Raw genomic sequence first — 20,746 nt, 5'->3', positions numbered from 1 at the left:
AGGAGGAGCAGGTGTTCCTAATATTTATGGATTTGTTCCGGTGATGCGGCAGGTGTTGTCTATTATTAGATGTCACCAATGAAAATAAACTGTTCTATTAACCTATGAAGCCTCAGTGCGTATCTTAATCCTTTCTCTTGCAGGCGCTTGGCCTTGGACCAGCACAGGGGGGAAACGGCAATCGGCTCTTAATCATCGAAAAGAAAAAAACAGGAAGTGTTTAATCCCCTCGACTGAAGCTGACATTTCCCCACACGTGGACTAAAACAGTACAAATGTATCTTATAAAGCACAGATTAAGAGGCGGCGGTTATTTGTCAGGACCGACGACACGAAGGCCCGATGATGATAGTCATGGCAGTCATCACCTGCACGTCGGGCTGAGGAGAACCTGACACGAGAGGCAGCACAACACGAGAAGCGATCGGCGAGCAGCCAGAACGCGCTACGTAAAAAAAAATAAATAAATAAAAAAGACACCGATGAATAAAAATAAAAAGGACGTGGAACTGAAGAAAAGAGACGCGCCCTTGGATTTAAGGACGCGGTCGACATCATCAGCATGGACGAAAGCACGTCCCCAAGGACGAATGTGACTCTTGTGGTAGAAAACGCAACCAGAGCAAGGGAAGGAATGTTCTTTTGATAATTCTGAAACGTTTGTTTAATTTAATTTAACTGGTTTGGATGTGTTTGCAAGCACCCGACTCACACGCTAGTTCGACACTACTGACTCTTAACGACATTTACTCCTCGGTTGCCATTGTTCATTTAACTCACGCATCGAAGCCACCGCACGCACGAAGGGAGGCAGCTGGACGAAACGTGAACCACCCCCCCCCCCCCTCCCCCTCCCGTTAGCAGACACACGCCGCAGCAGTACTTTACATTACACCGTCTGTAGAAACCTGTAAATAGCGATTCAACATCACAGCAATCTGAGGATTAATGACGAATTGGGACGCGGAGCACTGCGAGTACTGCATGTGTGTGTGTCCGTCCTTCGGTGACTTTCTCCACAATGACAGGTTCCCTCCATGATGGTACATCACCGGTTTCACCGGTAACTGAAACAGCTCGTGGTGCACGACAAAGCCACGAAGGCAAATGTACCCCACGCGTGAGCGTTCTGCCTTTAGTCCTTTCTATGCACCGTGACGCGTGAAAAAAGAGCGAGCGGGGCAGAACTGCATCCAAGATGAAGACAGTCCCTCTCCTCTAATACTCTGCAACAACAGATTCACACACACACAGGCCGCATCTGCTGCATTTTAATACAGCGCACCTTAGTTACGAATAATAGAGTTGAATAATTAACGCGTGGCCCCAAAACATTTCGTTTTCTCCAAAACCCTCCCACTTCCACGCACTCCTCTGATGTGACGGCGGCTCAAGAGAAGCGCCACAGACCAACTCTTACTTCGTTAAAGACCCGGTGGCGACGTGGGCATCCTCAGTGTCGCGGGCTGTCGCGTGCGTCTCACGGCGGCCGCCGCGTTGAACGTTAACCAGGTGGAGAGGATGGAGAGGCATCAACTTATAGTGTAGGACAACGTTATTTCGCACCTCACACAATAGGATTCCTCCTCGACTTGATAAATCATCCGTCTGGCGCAAACACACGGCGGCGGCTCTTATCTAACACTGCCCCGCGGAAGAAGCTGGAGATAATTTAAACACTGGGGCTGTGTGCTGCTGCCAGATTATCTGTGTTCAACCCCCCTCCCCACCGCTGCACACTCAACACAGAAAACGTACACAGACGTAGCAGCCTCGCTGCCGCAGAAACCATGTTATCGCTTATTTCACCCGCAACGCGATAAGACGCTCATTCAGACGCAGGCGGCGGCGGCGTCGCACCTCTCGCGCAAATGGCTGTTTTCATTTTACTGCATGATATTACACTGCACCCGGATCAGCCATGGAGACTGTAGTCTTTAGGATTTGTTCTATGTTCGACTTGCCTCCGATTATTTATTCAAAATCAAATTTAATGTATTTATTTATGTATTTATTTCAATTGTGGATGTGCAATTAAACTACAGCAGTGTTGTCCCTTAAATCTGTATTTTCAAGCTGCTCTGTAAAAACAGCATGCACACATACACGTGGTTAATCCTGTACAGCAGCTCAGTCATAGGTTAGCATCAGCAGACAGACAGACAGACAGACCCTCACCTCCAAACGAGCAAAGCTGACAAGTACCACGTTTCACTTGAAACAGCGGATTAATAAGTTTTCCTGAAGTTGACTAAGTTTTGATGATTCACTTGTCAAGCAAAATTAAACTCTTGCTTTCATCTCGTAAATGTTGTTCTTGTCCAGAAGGCAAACGCATGTCGTGTGTCCGACGGACGCGGACGTGCTTGATTAACTAAGAAGCGGTGGCGTTCGCTGTCCTGAAGCAGCAGCAGGAATCAAAGGGCTTTCAGGCGTGATTGCCATTGAGGATTTGAAAAGTTTGCCGACTCCCACAGGTGATGTACTGAGCAATATCTACTACCACTAGGACCAACCTATCTGTACGTCAATAGCAGTACACTATTTAAACGGTTTAGTTCATAGGCATTGCCCTCGGAGGGTTCCTATAAGGCACAGTACACTTTCCACACAACGCTCTCCCCATTTCCCTCCTCTTCCATCTGTCCACGTCATATTCCAGCCTCATGTAATTCACATTTTATGCATGTGACTCTTAAGGTTGTTTATTTGCCACAACGATTCTGTCTCAGAGAAAGATGTTAGTTGAACCAAGAGAAATAAACAACTGAGAAGAACCCGGCCTGCTCCGGTGTCCAGTGAGATGTTTTATTGTGCGCGCCTCTGTCTGAAGATGTGACACGTTGACGAGGAGCCAGGAAATCGCTAAGGTGGCACGAATAAGCTGCTTTAGAGTCCGTTAAAGTTGAAGAATGATGTAAAAATAGTCATTAGTCAAAAAAAATGTTGTTGGAAAGATAATTACACTGATCACATTGACACAAAAGGTCACGTTTGAGTCCGTGAGGACGCGATGGCGTCGAGGACGCGACGTCCGCTCTCTCTCTCTCGCCTCATTAGACGTCCACCGTCATGCCGTAGTCGGGGCCGCTGCTGAACTGGATCTTACCGTCCGTCTCCTGCTCTTCGAACACCACGACCTGTGACGGAGCACAAGCCCACAGCTTAGCGAGAGTGGGCGGCCGAGCAACAGCGTCAACACACAGAGCTCCGGCTCGCGCAGGCGCAGAGGAGGGAAGCTTCACGCTGCTGCAGGAAGAGGTCGACGGCGTCAGAGCTACACAGTGGAGACTATCAGGGACTATTGATCTGAGGCGCCTTTGCCTCCCGCGTTATTGAAGGTGAAGAACTGCACTCTGGGAGGGAACATCCACTCCAGCTGCTCAGTCTTTGTTTGAGCATGAAGAAAAACATGTTTTTAATCAAATAATATCATTTCTATTAAGAATCATTACTTCTATCTTACTAGTTATGTTATAACGGAATAGGCCGGACTTTTCAATAATAATAATTCCAATTACATATTTTATACTGAGTGTAGACACTGTGGCTCCGCACCTGGTTGTCCCCTCGGTGAAGCCAGGGACCCGGCACGTAGAGCGTTTGCTGGGGGCCGATGGACCAGTATCGGCCCAGGTTCCGCCCGTTGACGAACACGACGCCTTTACTCCAGCCCTGCAAAATGCGTCTCGCTGTTCACAACAATCGTGTCGATCACTGATCCGGCACACGCGGCAAGCCTTCACAACACTGTTTGCTTTTCACATTCCACGCTGATAAAGCCGGGGGAGAAAATTATCTGTCAAGAGGCGCTTAATTTATTCACTTAATAATGGCACTAACAGTGGCAGGAAAATCACAGAGTGAACGTTTTTAATAAAGCTAAAGATTTTTTTAATATCAGATGGAATGAGAGCCATTCTACTATTATTAAAATATCTAGTGACAGTGAGTCAGGAATAAGTAATATAAAAACATAATAAGTCACTGAGCAGATTTAGCGTCAGCCGGACTGACAGCTCCGCGTGGCGTCGGACTCACGGGGAGTTTGATGAACGTGTCTGTGGGAGGGCTGTTCACGTAGAGCTTGGCCCGGAAGAAGCCGGGGAAGGAGGGCTGCTGACGCGGGCTCATCCAGCGGCCGGAACCAGCGAGCCTGAGGGAGGAGAACGCGCCGTGAGACGTTCTGTTCACATCCAGATGTCTCAAACGTCCGTCTGTCAGCCAAGCGCAGGCTGCGTCCTTTTATTTGTCCACAGTAAATGTCGAGGAAGGTATATTTATATTCATGTCTTTGTTTAGAATATAGCTTTCAGTTCTTTGGCCTCCAAGTGCAGTGAAAAGGTTGCTGTGATATAAGAAATGTTCTGTCTCTTTAGGCCTTGACATTTTCAGCCCAGTGTCACAGTAAAGAAACTGTAAATCAGCAGGAAATTAAAAATAGATCTAGATTGTCTACCATATAAATACAGTATATACCTCTTCTATATCTATATGATCTACATCTAAGTCGACATGATACAGGGAAACGCCCAAACAGTCTATACTGTAAAACGTGTTTAGCAAAGAAGTGAACACTTGACTGTACTTTTTAAACCCTGTCTTGCTTCGTGCACTCATCCGTAACTTCCTGCCGGCTGCACACGGTATGATTTAAAATGTTTAAAACGAGACCCTGACTCAGAGGGCTCCGCTTTCATTTCCCACGGCTGCCGCCGCGCCCCCGTTCTAATTGTGCAAAGAAGGGATTTAATCAGCGGCGCCGAATCAAAGGCAAGCAGGTGTAATGACAGGGAAACACAAACAAGGAGGGAAACTGGATCGTAATTGAAAGAAACAAACCTGTTGACAAAGCCTGGCTTCATATCCAGGCTATGAATAATGAAGTCTCGAAGGAGCTGCTTGTTTAATTCGATATCTCCAACCAGACCTGAAAGGTGAGTGAAAGCGCTTTTTACTTCTCTTACGCATCGTGAGGCGCGCTAAGTTTGTTACTTTCAAGTTTATCTCCGACGACTGGAACGTTTGCAAAAACAATAAGTACCTTTGCGCTGCTCATCCAGAGTTTTGCCAAAATTCACTCTTCCACAGTTCTCCACCAGCAAACCTAGAGTTCTTTTCCCCTTCGGTGGGAGAATACATAAAACATGAGGCATTACTGAAGACCAGCAACGTTCCCCCTCTGAAAGAATTAACGGCCAAAACAAAGGAGGCAGAAATTCCTCTCTCCACTTTAAGTAATTGATCAAGGCTGATCCTAGTCTGCACTTTTCTGCAAGGTTGAAGTCAACGATTCAGATTTGTTAAGATACACAGTCTTTTGAAGATTTGCTGTTGGCGTAATATCGGGACCTTGCTGCCAAAAACATCAGCATCAGCATCCCCTGAAGCCTCCACACGGTGCGAGTTGTTAAATATTAACAACTTCATGCTTTGGAAAGAAGTGAGCAGCAGAGTGGTTGCACGCGCACACACACACACACACACACACACACACACACACACACACACACACACACACACGGTACCTTCCCATCGGGGAGTGCGAGCTCTTGTATCTTATAATCCAGAACACCAACAAAGTGTTTGTCCACAAAAACCTGAGGAGGAAGCATGAAATACAAGCTCAACATTAGGAATACGGACATTAACCACAGTAGAAACCACCGTACAGATTTATACGGGTAAAACTGAATCAACACGGCAGCTGGTCACATTCGCAGCTTTTGAACTGCTACTCCACAAGTACACCACTTTCTAGCACCGCGTCCGTGTGCAAACGTTCTGGCGAAGCCGCGTGCGAAGGCGTGAGTGTGTCCTCACCAGCGCTCTGTCTCTGATGCTGTTCTTTGAGCTCAGGGCTCCTCCGCTGCTGATGGAGGTCTCGTACAGCGTGTAGCCGTACGACTGCCCGTTGCCGTTGTTGACGTGGAGGTTCTCCATGTTCACCGGCCGCTCCGACTTCAAAGGCTGAGGCGAAGAAGAGGAGGAGGAAGAGGTAGTTCATTCTTCACGTGCACTGAGACGCTAAGGGCTTGTCAGCGCACACGGGATCTGGTGATTCCTGCAGGAAAATCTCCCACTTGCAACACGGTTTCATCCAAAGTGACGATTTATCAAACCTAATGAAGCCTTCCTTTCTGGCAATCGGAGCGATTGTTTTATTCAACAACATCATTTACGCATACCCTTGGGAAACGCATTACGCACTCTTCACAAGACAATAAACACTCCCTGCTATGACACGATTAACCACCTACCACCAAACTCACAGATGCGCCATCAAACCGCGACGTCCCACTCGGTCCGCCTCAAGCCAGCGAGGGGAGGAAGGCTCTTTTTCGAGCGCGGCTGTGCGTCTGGTCAGGGGTAAAGTAATTGTCATCTCCGAGGGAAGCAAATTGTTACGACGCGGAGTGAATAATTTATGGTGTAAACAAGCGCCAGACGCGCTACATCTGGTTTGAATATAAATGCGAGCGCGGCGTGCAAGGCTGCAGCAGACTGGCGGACATGAAAGTAGACGTGACGACGCCCTGCCAACAGGTGGCTCGACCGGGGGGTTACCAGTTGCATTCATGCTCTATCCCCACATGCGTTAAGAAAAGGAAAGAAAGCCTTTATTGGTCATTATCACATACAATGTAACAACAAAATTGGCCCTCTGCATTTAATTGATCAGGTAATCAGGAGCAGGCGCTAGCTCAAAAACTGTTTAACTCAAGGACACTTGGTGCTCTAGTGGGGGTTTGAACCTTTAACCTTCTGCTCCACAAACATCACTCTACCACTGAGTCACAAAGCCACTAATAGGGAGTGCCAGACCAGCAATTATTCATCACAGGAGGAGGAGAGCTGCTTGTTTTTCGCCGCTTTGAATATCATCTAATATGTGAGTGCTAAACAAACATACCAATATACAAAAATACCTTGTCAGTGAAGTGCAGCACGTCCCACAGAGGCAGGTGCTGCTCGATGACAACGGGCAGGTACGCTCTCCTCTCCGAAACAGGCGGCAGGTCAGGCAGAGGCTGCGCTGCGGAACCAGGAGGAAAGCCAATTATCAGATTTGACTGCGGTATGAAATAAAACATGATAGTAATTTGACTGTTGACTTGCTGAAGTTGGTCTTAAAACCCAAAGTGACCTCCACCCTGTTCCAGCCTCAACGCCGCACATCGTCAAGGCTGTGAATCACTCTGCACCAAACGCAACGAGGCCCCTGAAAGCTGCTTTTAAGGCTCCTTGGGTGAGTCATTTGCCTCCACAGCTCCATGTTACACAACAGCCTCTTTACAACCATTAATGGCGGCCACCTCTGCCCTGTCACTGCTTTTAAAGGTGTTAAAACTCGCAGAGACACCAGTGGCCTGTGTGGAAGAGGCTCAGCACAATGTCAATGCGACCAGATGCTAAAAAGCGGATCACTTAAAGAAAGCTCCAAGGATGGTGCCCAATAACCTTACAAAGCTTATAAGGCTTGGTAGCATATTCATTCTGCATTCTCTAAAAATATCAAAAGTCAAAGAAGGAGGAGAAAATGAATTAAGCATTTAGGACAAAATGTGAGTTTTCCAATTATCCTTAAAGCTCAACTTGTTCATATTATCTGTTTAACTTTTCAGATTAACTGTCAAGCTACCAATGTGTGAAGGTAATACATGCAAACATCATGACACATTTTTTCCCCACAATGAGTGTGCCATGAAATACAGGGCTGGATTTTTCAACAATAATGAAATATCAAGATCAAGCTGATCTAATTAAAGAATTAGGTCGCGTGTTCGTGGCTCCTATAGAACATGGAGCCCTCTCGGAGCCATCTCATATCCAGGCCACTGCTCATTGTTCAGCAGACTACAACACATAAGGATGACTCACGCGCAGGCAGCCTTTCAAACAATCTTCAATCACCACAACACCGAGGAAATTATGACTTTGTTGTGCTGGATTCAATCCCACGTCGCCAAAAGCTACAGTACGTTTGCAGTGCCGGCTGCAAAATACTCACGACTTCTGTCGCATCCAAACACAACGACAAAGGTGCATGGAACAAACACAACACAAGGCCCAGTACTTACTACAAGAGGTGGTAATTGAAGGTCCTTGACTTGGCAGAAATCTCTCACGCACACAAACCCATATCTAATCCATTCTTGTAATCATATGCAAAGTTATCCTGCTTTTGCCAACAGAGAACAGGTTCTACAAAGAGAATTAACTTAAGCAGGGAGATGAAAGGCGAAGGGGGAGAAAAGGGAGACGGAACATGTGGGGCCTGTTGCAGCAACAACACACAATACTCACTGTGGTAGGGGCTGAATACATTCCTTAGAAGATGGTACTTGGTGGTGTAATCCCCAGCCTCGGATAATGGAGCATCGTAATCTGAAAGATAATGCGCTATCAGAACAGCAGGCTCGGCAGCGAGTGAGAGGCAGGGATGCCTCTCACCGCGGCCGATGCCTGCGCCGCGCTCCCCTATCAGACATCGGGAGACAGCAGCGGGCCGAGACACATTTCCAGCTATCGTGACAGAAAATAGAGGCTAAAAAAGGCAAAAGGCATTCAAAGGCGCGAACACAGGCACGAAGAGGGCGGAAGGTGAGAGGCGGCCGTTCCTGCAGCGGAGCGGCGTTCAGGGTTCTCCTCTGCAACAAGGTCGTTACAATGTTAAGCGCCCTGGGGGAAGACGTAAAACCTACTGTACTATCTTCAATTTACATTTCTCATGCATTTTATTAGGTAATGAATGCACCAGATAGTTAAATGCATAAGCAGCTGATAGCTTCAAAGCAGGGTAGCGCCATCTACAGGCAGATCAGATCAGGAAACTAACAATTATATTCATATTCAAAGGTGGAGCCACATTGCGGCTCTGACCTAATTTAAATATGGTGGACAAAACATTAGAACCTCCATAAAGTGCCAGCATCCACTGTGTGACCTCAATGACAAACACATAGAGAATTAAAAACACGTACCGTAACTTGTAACCATAGGTTTAGGTGCCGGCAGGTCAACGGCAAAAGCCCCGTTCATGAAGCCAAAGGTGGTGCCGCCGTGGAACATGTAGAGGTTGATGGACATGCCCCGTTGGAGAATGTCACTCACCACAGGTATCATGTCTGTCAAAGCAGCGGAGGCAAGAAGTGGAAGTCAAATGTAATGTTGTGATATTCACGGCGAGCGCAGCGGGAAATGAATGCGCATCTGAACGTGGAGACACGGGAGCAACAGAAAGGGCAGAAAATCCATTTGTCTTCACTCATAACAAGCCAGAGCCATTGTTTCAATAATCCCATTGCCCTCAGTTCCACTTCAACTGGAGCACGGATGGATGTCAGTAACACATCCTATTACTGGTTACTATAATTCATTATGGGGCAAAGCTCATAGCCATGAAAAATTACCTACGTCCCTGCACATATTAGCCACCTATATTCTGTGGCGAACATAGGAGAGCAGGTAATTAAGTATTCAAATTGGACTCCGAACTGCCTTTAATGATGTGAATCAAGGGCATGAGCCTCGGTGAATAACAATTGAGCACGGTGAGTGACAGAGTCATGTTGGTGGCAGGAGCTGTGACCAACTACAGGCTGTGCTGCAGTCTGCAGAGCGTTCAACTGTCAAGGACACGAGTCCCCCTCTGAATATCGCAACGTTCGGTCGCAGCAATGACACTTTCTGCATGCAGAGGGTCCGTATCATTTTCCTTTTCTTTTACCCTTCACTCCGGAGGGGAAAAAAAGCACGAGGAAGCCAGACTGGTGGCCCTTTCATTTTTAGAAGCGTTTTTGTTAAGATGTGGAAGGCTACTGGGAGTGACAGGCAGCGGAGCTGGAGGCGCCGCGCTGCGTTGACGCAGGACGTTTCTGAGAGCTCTCAGGATGATGACAGCGGGGTGTGTGGCTGTCATTAAACAAGAGCCACCGCCTCGCTGTATATTTGGACTACATTTACATTCTTGACTTGTAATATCAGCACAAGCCATTATTACGGTCTTAAATATGGCTTTAGGTATTATATGTTTCTATAAACTACTTAGAATCAACACGCTGCTTGCACACATGAACAGCGTGAACAGTACTGTAATAAAAGGAGAGTTTACAACAGGATGAACAATGTTTACAACCCTTAGTATAATAAGTAGCTGCTTATGAAAACCATTTTTACTGGAGTAAGATCTGAAAGCTCAACTTCTATTACACATGTAACCACTATTACTGCTTTGCTGTATGACATTTTTAATTTAAGCAAAAGATCTGCGTTCCTCTGCCCCTACAGTACATGATACACATTCTTGCCAGTCGTTTCACACTAAATTACTGATCCGCAGACGAATAGTGTGAATAGTCAGGGAGCCAAGAAGCGAAGCAACGCTCCAGCACCAAACAGCAAAAGCAAAACTGCCAGGAAGAAATGATGGCTGCAAAAAGCCTCCAACAAATCTAATCAGTTAATGTTTTATGAGAAAGACGGTGCATGCGAACCGTAGCTCGGGCTTCACAGACAGACAAAATGCAATATATTTGGAAGCGAATCGATAGGATCCCAGTGAAGTATTAGCCTCACATACAGAACACGCATCCTGTCAATTACTATATAAGACACTGCAGTGAAGGTGCAGTAAATATGACCAAAGAAAAAGCAAACAGTGATACGTCTCCATCAACTGCAGCCGAGGGCCAGATAGAGCTGGTGTATTTACAGCTGGAGCAGATCGAGGAGTACAAACGTTCACTCACGCGTCAGTGGACTAAACAGGGAAGAAGTGACCATATGCTCAGCTTTACATCCCAGTACCACGGCGCCAGTCTCCCACTCAGCCTGGAGAACGTATCTAACACAACTCCCACAGACTGAGTTTGTCCTCATCCTGCCTTCTCGCTGGCAGAGACCATTTTATTCTCAGCTAAAAAGGTTTGGTGGAGCCTTTCTTCCCCTAAAGCGCCACGGCTCTGTCCAACCCACAAGAAGCTCTGTTTTTCCTTTCAGAGACTGTTTATTGACTCGCAACACAACACCTGTCTCACCCCGGTCTCAAATTAGCCAGGATTATCGACCCCGAGTACAGAAAGAAACTGCTTGGCCCTCGACAAAGAATCCATCTGCAGAAATCCTGCTCCGGCCTCATGTGGACGCCTGTCTCGCTCCCACCAGGAGCCCACGCGTCTCCTTCCTGCCCATCGACGTGTCTCACCCTCAGCTGCGTACACGTGGTGAAGGTTCCCCCAAAGGTCAAACCAGCCAGACCAGTACTCCATCACCATCTTAGGCTTCTGTGGCTAGTGGAAACAAAACAGGGCAATACAGAGACTGCACAGATCCATCGTGTGTAGGTGATTAGTGCTCGGAGACCTTTAGGCCAAACTTACGTGTACTGCATCCAGATACGTGATGTCATCTGGGTTCAGTTTTTGAAAATTGATGGTTTCAAGAGCTGAAGACACAAAGAATCAACACCGATATTTGTTAAAACACAATAATAATAATTCATCAAAATACTTCATATTGGGCTTAAATAGTAGTTTCTAATGCACATACACTAAAATGACAGACATGCAACCAACAGAACACAAGCCAGACTTTTTTCTGGCAGGGCAATATTTATGCCAGCTATGTTTTTGTGCTACAATACACAAAGCCCATTGTGTGTACTGGATGTGTATGTGTGCAGCTGCCTGCCACTAGTCGCCCTTGGCTCAGACCTCTTGTCATTGTTTGTGGAAACACAACACACCAACAACCATATTGTCCGTGTGTGTTCGGCTGTGTCTTTTCCTCGGTGTGTGTGTGTGTGTGTGTGTGTGTGTGTGTGTGTGTGTGTGTGTGTGTGTGTGTGTGTGTGTGTGTGTGTGTCTGTCAGCCAACATGACAATACCTCCTTTCACTCCTCCCAGCTTTAGTCCCTCCTTGTTGTCTGAGGTCAGCAGCAGCTCTGTGATACCTCTAGACAATAACGCCTAAAGGGAAAAGGGATTATGAAAGTGACCGAAACAAAACATTCTGGATTGACATTGTGGCATCCTATTGAAAAAGTGTGTACAGAAAAGGGACTGAACACGGTATAGCAGGGAAAATGTAAACAAATGCAGGCAATTACTGCTTAAAATAATGTTCTTTTTCCTCTTACCTCCTTAATGAAGGACATGTAATCTTTATCTCGAGCATAGGCGCCATATTCATTTTCCACTTGAAGTGCGATAATTGGGCCACCCTTGGAGTACTGCGCATTAATTAGCCAATGAAATGAGGACACATATTACAGCACGGTACCACTTCTTGACCATTTCTACCTGCCCGCTCTACAGCTACATTTTTAAAACCGTATGAAATGGAAATCTGAGCTTATTAAATGATGCATGGAGCTGATAAAAATAAAATGTGGCTGGGAGGATATACAGTAAGCGCGTATGGTGCACTGGTTACTCCACAGCAGAGACATGTGCGACTGCAGGGCTTTGCATGGACGTAAAAAACATATTGGGCTTACAATTAAAATGTCTGCCTGTATTTTTATTTTTACTGCATTTACTTTCTGTGTTTCCCTCACTAAGTACAATGACCTTCTGTCGTGTCACTACATTAGATAGTACCTGATGAGGAACAACCCTCCTCATGAGGTGATCAAAGAAAGAGGTGACTGCATTGGTAAATCCTGGGTAGGTCGTCCTGAGCTTCATGTTTGGATCCCGTAACAGCCAACTGAAGAAAGACAAACACAGCAGGACCTTTAAACTGCCCTAAAGGCAACATGTCACATACCTCATACCTGATATTACAAACCTAAGTCTGACTATCTGCTATTTTATAGATCAAACTATGACTCCAACAATACATGGTTCCAGTATTTCCCTCCAAAATTTGCATCATTATCAGCCTAAATCTATTTTGATTATATGTGAGTGAATTCATCCTTTCAAGGAGATACGCCTGCCAGATTTAATTACTGTCCTCTGCAATATCTCATAAATCATCTGTGACTTTCATGAAAACAACAGCTAATAAACCTATATGGCTGAGTTTACAACCCTCTGTACTGTTTATATTACCTGTATTGGTTGTACAGGCCTTATATGTGAAGCTCCATAAAGATAAATTCTCTCTCTACAGTCTATCACACACATCTGGTGATATTAAACAGAGACAGCACATTTAATGCAATAATTCACATAACTGGGCTATGAATTATTTTCAGGAGTTAAATGGATTTAGCCTTGAGCAAGGATGCCCCTAAGTACCAGACTCCCTGACAGAACAATTAATTTTCAGGTCAGTTTAAGGGCTTAACTGAGAAGCCGCAGGCTGTTAAAAATAATGCATTACAACAGGGCTGTGGCTGTGAGACGGATGCGTGATAAAGGTAACGCGTCGTTATCATTCTTACCTCGGCAGACCCCCCAGGTCCCACTCTGCACAGATGTACGGCCCTGGACGCAGGATCACCCACAAGCCCAAGCTGGCAGCCAGGCGGAGGTACTCCCTGAAAGAAGCATAGTGAGTGAATGAGCAGAAGCTGCTTATTTGAAATGTCCCAGCCACTGTACAGTGAACATAGTTAAACAATATGGGTGATTATGACGTAGATAATGGAGCAGGTGTTCCAGTGTAAAGGAAACCTTACTTACTTAGATGTTTGAAGATCAAACCACAGCAACTTAATAAAGCTACTGTATTATCACTGACATGCACAACATAAACATGCGTCTCCTCAGGAGTGTGTTATGATTGATGACTGGTGAAAACAGATGGAGTTTGCAGTGTAACAGTGCCCTCTGCAGGAGGTAGGAACATCTCCATTGCGACTTACTCCAGATCCAGCTGATCCTCAAAACTGAACAAGCCTCGCTCAGCCTCATGGAGGTTCCATGGGACATACCTGAAAAGGAGCAATGAAGCTCTGCGTTACTAGCTTTTTATTTCAATGGCAAAGAATGGCCATTGTTTGCTGACTGTGTGTTCCTGTTTGTTTGTTTTTTAATCGGTGTATCTGTCCTCAGCAATGAAACAGCCGTCTGACAGCATTCATCTCTGTGGCTTTGAGGATCAGTGCATCCGACCGAACGCGAGCAGCAGTGGGAGCCTACGTTGTGAGAGTATTGAGGCCACAGGCCTTCATCTTCAGCAGCCGATCCCTCCAGTAGGCTCTGGGGACACGGAAGTAATGGATGGAGCCTCCCAGGATGCGGAAGGGTTTTGTCTCCAGAGTGAACTCCGACGAGTTGGCCCTCAGACCCTCCAAACGTTGCATTTTTCTATCTTCTCTGTGATTCCTGTGGGACAAAACACACTCAACAATTGAAAACCAACTTGTTGAACTAGTGAAACTGGATCAAAGACTATGAAGTCATGGCATAGCGGTTACTGAAGAAATATTTCCCCCGAGCAAACTACTTGAGACCAGCTGGACCTGTTCAAAAATTGCCTTGTGGTGATACAAGGTAGGTTTTATGCTAGGTGTGCCTCTCATGTTATCACACGGCAATTTGCAGCTTGTAACAGCAACAGGAGAGACGCAGCAGCCTGGGACAACTATCTGAGCCTTCTGCCTCTTGCATCAAGATCAGTTTGCAAGGTTCATTCATACTTGAATGCCCAGTTGTAACACAACTTCAACTGGAACCGGGTTCTTGCAAGGTGTAATGAAAAAATAAGTTATCACGTGTTCAGTGTCTATCAGTGGGTGTATCAGGTGATGGTTCACAGGTCAGTGCCATTGCAATACGGCCTCAATAAATTTTCAAAATAAGAGCACACAAACAGCAGCACATCCTGTACAGTCAAACACACTATTCATGTAGGAGCCATGTGCAGATGAGCGACGAAAATCGAACAGCCTGTTGTTCATTTTTCTGCTGGCATAACAGCCATCCTCAACTTCACGCGCGACTTTTATTTTGGTATGCCGGCCACTTTGCAAGCTGACGAGTGTTTGTCTCACCTCGTGAATCGATACGCAACTATGGCTCCGACGGCCAAGCAGAGCAGGAGGAGATATCTTTGCTTTAGCGACAGACGAAAGAAAAACACTGATGAACTTTCCATCGACAGCAACTCCCTTTCGGTGCCAAGTGCGCTCTGGCGCGTTCCAAACTGCCCGTGCGGATGTTTGTTGTGGTTTCCAGTCCGATCAGCGTACTGGTCCTGTTGGAACTGTTAACCCCGTGCACGCACACGTTAAATTACTTTCGCCAAACCTGTTGAAACGATATGATCGGCCCAATGAAGGCGCGCAGACCCATATTCACGCATGATAATCGCACTTCCGGGATCATTAATTAAAAATAAAACAAGGTCTATGAAACTGAACGTGTTGTTCTGTTGTGCTAGCTAATAAATCTAGTGTCCATGACAGAAGCAGATCGCGTAAAGCAAAAGTACATTAGATAAACACCCACGTTACGCTCTAGGGACCGTCGAAAACAACACACCTCTGAGAAAAGCGCACAAAACCACTTCCCTCAGTTTGTGTTGGTTTTATTTTGCAATAAAAATTCATGAAGTTTTTGCTATTGCGATTTCCAATTGAATCATAGAATCAGAATCGTTTTTTTTCGCCAGGTTTGCAGAAGACAAACAAGGAATTGCATCCAGTCTTACTCCGTCTTTCCATACCCACATACTGAACAGTAATTATTTACATATCAGTTACAGTTATATACATACATTATTTAGATAAAGAAAATAAAGAATAGAATAAAATAAATTAAAATTGCACCACAGTTTTAATGTCTGCTTTATTCCTCGACTACGTTGATTACGCCAGGTTGTGTTTTGTCGCCCAGCTTGCATATCCAGGCTGGAGTGGATTAATTGAAGTCAGATGATGCTGCCATCTTCACTGGCAAAACTTTGTGCATTGTAGCTTAGTAACGGAGTCAACAATTTATGACACAAGTAGATATTTTGTCGCTAAAAAGGCAAGTGAGTATCACTAGCAGTACAGTAAGCAGCAAATATTGGAGACATCTGATATAAAATGTGGTGTGTCTTAAAAAATGACTGTAGGATTTATTGTATAATCTCAGTTTTATATTTTGATTAATTTTTTTAATCATTGATTCAAATGGTCCTTCACCCGGAGATTTTCTTTACATCTGGAACCACTGGGGGCATTACTGCTTTCAGAGCCCCACCATGAAGCCGACATATGTATAAAGTGATGCTTCCCTTTTCTGACTGAGTGATACAACCGAGAGGGAGAAAGAGAGACAGAGACAGAGCACTATTATACGTTTGTTGTGACCCAACAATAGTTTTGCTTATCCCCAGCGTTTCAGGCTTCCTGGTACAGTCCCCTTTTCACCAGCTCTGACAGCCTCAACTTCACGGTAGGCGTTCATCGTGTTGTTCTGTGTTCTGCATGTGACTTTTTATTTTCTTGGTTAACAAATACTGATCTTTAAACTACTACTGAAATAAATGCAGTAAACATTTGTACTGTTGATCATACTGCAATATACAGTATCATTCACCACTATAAATCATGTTGTAGACTTATTATTAATACCTCTGAATTTCATTATACGAGTATTACCTTTATTCTAACAGTTTATCTCCAGCAGACACATGGCACTGAGAAGAATGAGCCGTTTGGAGGGTCTGAGGGCCAACTCATCCCAGTTCAGTCTTATGGGAGAGCCTTTCAGAATCCTGGGAGGCTCCATCCATTACTTCCGTGTCCCCAGAGCCTACTGGAGGGATCGGCTGCTGAAGATGAAGGCCTGTGGCCTCAATACTCTCACAACGTAGGCTTAGGTCTCGCTATTTATTGCCAGAGAAAGACATAAGCAGTTAAGATTAAGTGAGTTTTGGTTATTTTATAAAATGGTCAGATCAAATCCAACAGAATGGTTTTGATGTTGGCTTTTTCAGCTATGTGCCTTGGAACCTGCATGAACCTGAGAGAGGGACATTTATCTTTCAGGATCAGCTGGACGTCAGGTGAGGCTCTCATACTGTGTCCTCGCTTCCCTCCTGTAGAACAGATAACACAGAATGTGATTCTGTCTTCATTCAGGGCTTATGTCAGTCTAGCAGCAGAGTTGGGTCTCTGGGTTATCCTGCGTCCTGGGCCCTACATCTGTGCGGAATGGGAGTTGGGCGGGTTGCCAAGGTTACGCCACCTGCCAGTCATTTAAAGGTATTACTGAATTGTGTGTGGACATTATGGCACCAATGTTGTTCTTGCACTTACTGTGTTTCAGCTGGTTGTTACAAGACAAACACATGCAGCTGAGGACAACCTATCCTGGATTTGTCGAAGCTGTCAGCCTCTACTTTGACAAGCTTGTCTCAGTAATCAAACCTCTGATGGTACGTTAAAAGCACTGACTCTGAAGCTGAAGAGTCAATATTTTGGTGAAAGTAATTGCCCTTGTTTACTTATTAAAGTTTGAAGAAGGAGGCCCAGTTATTGCAGTCCAAGTTGAAAATGAGTACGGCTCCTATGCCAAAGATGATCAGTACATGCCGTTTATAAAGCACGTGAGTTTCATCCAGTATTTATGAAAATATATGTAAATGTATCCAACCACAGTTTCGTTATTTTAGCATAGTTGCCTGCTCTTTTTGTCTCCCTCTGTGAAGTGTCTTCAATCCAGAGGGATCAATGAGCTCCTCCTGACATCAGACAACTGGGAGGGCTTAAGATATGGAGCAATGGAGGGTGGTAATGAGGATGAGAGAACCTACCCTTTAATTAAAAACAAAAAAGGCTCCATAATGTGCCATGTTTAACCATGTGATCTTCATTTCAGTCCTGAAAACCATAAACCTGCAGCGACTGTCATTTGGAGCGATCCAGCACTTAGCTGACATGCAAGTAAGCTGTTCTATAGAGGCTGGCCTTTAATAGCCAGCACAGTGGTTCTGACATGAGAGTATTTTATTTTGTTTTTTTAAAGTTAAGTCTTTTTATTTACCCAGAGTTTTTAAATAGAAGTAGTTGTATCCATTAGTCACATGTTCTTTCTCTGCGTAGCCCCAGAAACCGCTAATGGTGATGGAGTATTGGTCTGGGTGGTTTGACGTCTGGGGAGAACATCACCACGTGTTCCATGCAGAGGGTACGGAGCACTTTTCAACATTAATCTTTCATTTAATACAATTCAGCTCACATAATTGCCGAATTAATTAGCAACTCGTTAATGGCTGCACACTTGTCTCCTGACAGACATGTTAGCTGTAGTGAGAGAGATTCTGGACAGGGGTGTGTCTATTAATCTGTACATGTTTCATGGTGGAACCAGCTTTGGCTTCATGAATGGAGCGCTGGACTTTGGCACCTACAAACCTCAGGTCACCAGTTATGGTTAGTGGGAAAGATCTTAGAGCTCAAACACCAAAGAGCAAACACTGTTTCAGATATTTATGAATTGTGTTTTGTAAATGTTTTTCATCATAGATTATGACGCTCCACTATCTGAAGCTGGCGACTGCACCACAAAATATCTACTCTTGAGGAATTTATTCAGCCATTACCACTGTGAGGTCCTTTCAAACATCCACATGCATTCAGCTTTCCTGAGAAATCATACACATAATAATTTGGTTACAGACTTTATGCACACAGCATAATTGGACGTACCGCAATCAGCTTTAACGGAACCCACCAACTCATGTTGCAGCTGAGCCCCTTCCTGAAGTGCCCCATCTTCAGGAGAGGAGAGCGTACAACCCGGTCGCCATCCAGCAGCATCTGTCACTGTGGGACAGCCTGCTCCTCACTGAAAAAGTAAGGCACAATGGCATGCGCCTGTTTCTGGTGACACTTGATTATGTTATCTATGTAAAATGCTGCACTCCGACTAGACCGCAGTATCCCTGATGGGGACAAAATGACAGCTGTGTTGAGCTACTGACACATACAGTAACAGCAGAATACCTTTATTAGTCCTTGCATCTGCTGTAGTGTCTCCCCGTCTGCTTATGCTCAGGACAGGTGTTTGGTCACACACTAAGGTGTCAGGTTTTAGGAGAACCTGTCATACAGATTGGTGGATTTTTATTCCAAGTGTCTCACAATATATTGCATATCGCATCGTGTCTTTTTTACTGAATGAGAACATCCTGACGTTTACATATTTTTCCAGCCATTCAGGTCAGAGAGGCCAGTGAACATGGAGAATCTACCCGCTAACAGTAACCATGGACAGTCATATGGCTACACACTCTATGAGGCCTCCATCGCCAGCGGAGGAGCCCTCAACTCTCAGAATAACATTAGAGACAGAGCACTGGTGAGGATGAACAGACGGGCCCATAAACTGTCAAACCACAACCATAATAATGTTCTAAACACGCAATAAAACAAATCCATCTGTCGTAATATTTTACTGACACGGCTGAGTACATGCAGATGTCAATGTTTGACTGTCAATATCCTCTAGGTTTTTGTCGACCGACAGTGTATTGGAAGTTTAGATTACAAGACTCAAGAGCTTGCACTCCCAGAAGTAAAGGTACAGTAATAAAATGTGTATTTCTGTTCTTTGCAATGTGTGACATTTACTTCATACTCTAAATAAGATCCAGTATAATCTTTCATAAAAATACTTTTATGAAAAATAGAATATTTGTGCAATAATGTGATTATTATTTTTGTTATTAAACAACTTCCTGAATGACCTTAAGGGAGAGAGGACACTGAGCTTACTTGTAGAGAACTGTGGAAGAGTGAATTATGGGAAAGCGTTGGATGAACAGCGCAAAGGTAAACCTTTGGTTTCATGTGCTGTGTCATACTGGATTACTGAGTATTTCTATTGCATGAAGGTTACAGGCATCACTTGTATTACAGGAATTGTGGGAGACATTTTGCTGAATCAAATCCCTTTGAGAGGATTTACCATCTTCTGTTTAGATATGAAGCCAGCGTTCATGAAAAGGTTTGTCAACTAAAATCCATTATTCATTTTTCATTAGCTTAACTTTTACATTAATTAAAGGTTGTTGTTGATGTTGTGTGTAAAATGATATATAAAATAAAATTAGTTTCCCCACATAACAACAAATATTGCTGTGACAGGTTAACAAATGCCGGTCAGTGGAAATCCGACCTCAGGTCGGCCTCTGTTCCAGGATTTTTCCAGGCATGCCTGTATGTTGAAGGGGCTCCCAGAGACACCTTTGTTAGGCTCCATGTGAGTAAAACTACCATGTTTTATACTACCAACATAGTTGCATTTTTTACAACACTACCAGTCACACAAGTCTTTCCCTGCACAGGACTGGGGTAAAGGATCAGTGTTTGTCAATGGACAGAACCTTGGACGTTACTGGTCAATTGGTCCCCAACACTTTCTTTATCTTCCAGGACCTTGGCTCAGGAGCGGAGAGAACCAGGTACAGCAGTGTAGGCAGTGTAATCCTATGAGGTGTTTTTTGGTAAATGTACAGTATGTTCTGTGATGCGATCTTAGGGTTTACTTGTTTTTCTACAGATTATAGTTTTTGAGGAACAAAAACCTGGTGACAAAATGCACTTTGCAGAAAATGCAGACCACGGAAAGACAATAGATGTCTACAAACTCCCCTTTTGCACGCTGCTGTGACCTGCACACACACACACACACACACACACACACACACACACACACACACACACACACACACACACACACACACACAAACACACACACACACACAAGGAAAAAAGGGAGAAGACACAACCCAACACTTTTAACACACTAACAATGGTAAATTAATTGCTATTGTACAGTACTTTATGATAAGTTTA

At 44.8% G+C, this 20,746-nt stretch overlaps 3 protein-coding genes across 9 annotated transcripts in view; 2 read left to right on the top strand and 1 right to left on the bottom strand.

Annotated features, from left to right (window-relative positions):
* The window catches only part of b3gat1a (beta-1,3-glucuronyltransferase 1 (glucuronosyltransferase P) a), a 48,855-nt gene extending 46,073 nt beyond the window's left edge, over nt 1-2,782 (top strand). For all 4 annotated transcript variants that reach the window (XM_029170543.3, XM_029170544.3, XM_029170542.3 and 1 more), the window contains one exon: nt 144-2,782. The gene's annotated coding sequence lies outside the window, so the exon portion shown is untranslated. The remainder of the gene's footprint in view (nt 1-143) is intronic.
* Nucleotides 2,783-2,787: 5 nt separating this feature from the next.
* On the bottom strand, nt 2,788-15,405 carry LOC114867673 (beta-galactosidase-1-like protein 2). Its single transcript, XM_029170541.3, has 19 exons — nt 14,948-15,405; nt 14,094-14,279; nt 13,817-13,885; nt 13,394-13,489; nt 12,603-12,711; nt 12,140-12,232; nt 11,888-11,969; nt 11,382-11,446; nt 11,207-11,291; nt 8,985-9,128; nt 8,308-8,388; nt 6,930-7,036; nt 5,824-5,970; nt 5,529-5,600; nt 5,045-5,123; nt 4,843-4,930; nt 4,042-4,156; nt 3,559-3,675; nt 2,788-3,140 (listed from the first exon to the last, which is right to left on the bottom strand). Exons 1-19 carry the CDS (start codon nt 15,049-15,051, stop codon nt 3,057-3,059), a joined length of 1,923 nt encoding a protein of 640 aa, XP_029026374.1. The 5' UTR covers nt 15,052-15,405; the 3' UTR covers nt 2,788-3,056.
* A 789-nt stretch (nt 15,406-16,194) lies between these two features.
* On the top strand, nt 16,195-20,639 carry glb1l2 (galactosidase beta 1 like 2). Of its 4 annotated transcripts, none has more exons than XM_055513815.1 (19): nt 16,195-16,337; nt 16,569-16,764; nt 16,882-16,950; nt 17,027-17,122; nt 17,214-17,322; nt 17,401-17,493; nt 17,596-17,677; nt 17,766-17,830; nt 17,990-18,074; nt 18,182-18,319; nt 18,413-18,493; nt 18,636-18,742; nt 19,101-19,247; nt 19,398-19,469; nt 19,642-19,720; nt 19,808-19,895; nt 20,036-20,150; nt 20,236-20,352; nt 20,451-20,639. In XM_055513815.1, exons 5-19 carry the CDS (start codon nt 17,236-17,238, stop codon nt 20,559-20,561), a joined length of 1,467 nt encoding a protein of 488 aa, XP_055369790.1. In that variant the 5' UTR covers nt 16,195-16,337; nt 16,569-16,764; nt 16,882-16,950; nt 17,027-17,122; nt 17,214-17,235; the 3' UTR covers nt 20,562-20,639. The 4 variants fall into 4 exon arrangements, with proteins under 4 accessions (XP_055369790.1, XP_055369788.1, XP_055369789.1 ...); XM_055513813.1 differs by having other exon boundaries at nt 16,569-16,799; XM_055513814.1 differs by having other exon boundaries at nt 16,569-16,810.
* Nucleotides 20,640-20,746: the final 107 nt, after the last annotated feature.

This window comes from Betta splendens, chromosome 13, assembly GCF_900634795.4.
Source record: "Betta splendens chromosome 13, fBetSpl5.4, whole genome shotgun sequence".
Lineage (NCBI taxonomy): Eukaryota > Metazoa > Chordata > Actinopteri > Anabantiformes > Osphronemidae > Betta > Betta splendens.
The sequence above is the reverse complement of the archived record's forward strand: the minus strand, read 5'-3'. Positions and strand labels throughout refer to the sequence as shown.

Bases quoted from the DNA above. Each gene is read 5' to 3' on its own strand.
- glb1l2 (XM_055513812.1), top strand. From the start codon at position 16,576: ATGGCACTGAGAAGAATGAGCCGTTTGGAGGGTCTGAGGGCCAACTCA. The intron at 18,743-19,100 runs GTAAGGCACAAT...ATATTTTTCCAG, and splicing joins GCCTGCTCCTCACTGAAAAA to CCATTCAGGTCAGAGAGGCC. The intron at 19,248-19,397 runs GTGAGGATGAAC...AATATCCTCTAG, and splicing joins ACATTAGAGACAGAGCACTG to GTTTTTGTCGACCGACAGTG.
- LOC114867673 (XM_029170541.3), bottom strand. From the start codon at position 15,051: ATGGAAAGTTCATCAGTGTTTTTCTTTCGTCTGTCGCTAAAGCAAAGA. The intron at 11,970-12,139 runs GTAAGAGGAAAA...TTTTCCCTTTAG, and splicing joins ACATGTCCTTCATTAAGGAG to GCGTTATTGTCTAGAGGTAT. The intron at 8,389-8,984 runs GTACGTGTTTTT...ATTATCTTTCAG, and splicing joins ACCTATGGTTACAAGTTACG to ATTACGATGCTCCATTATCC.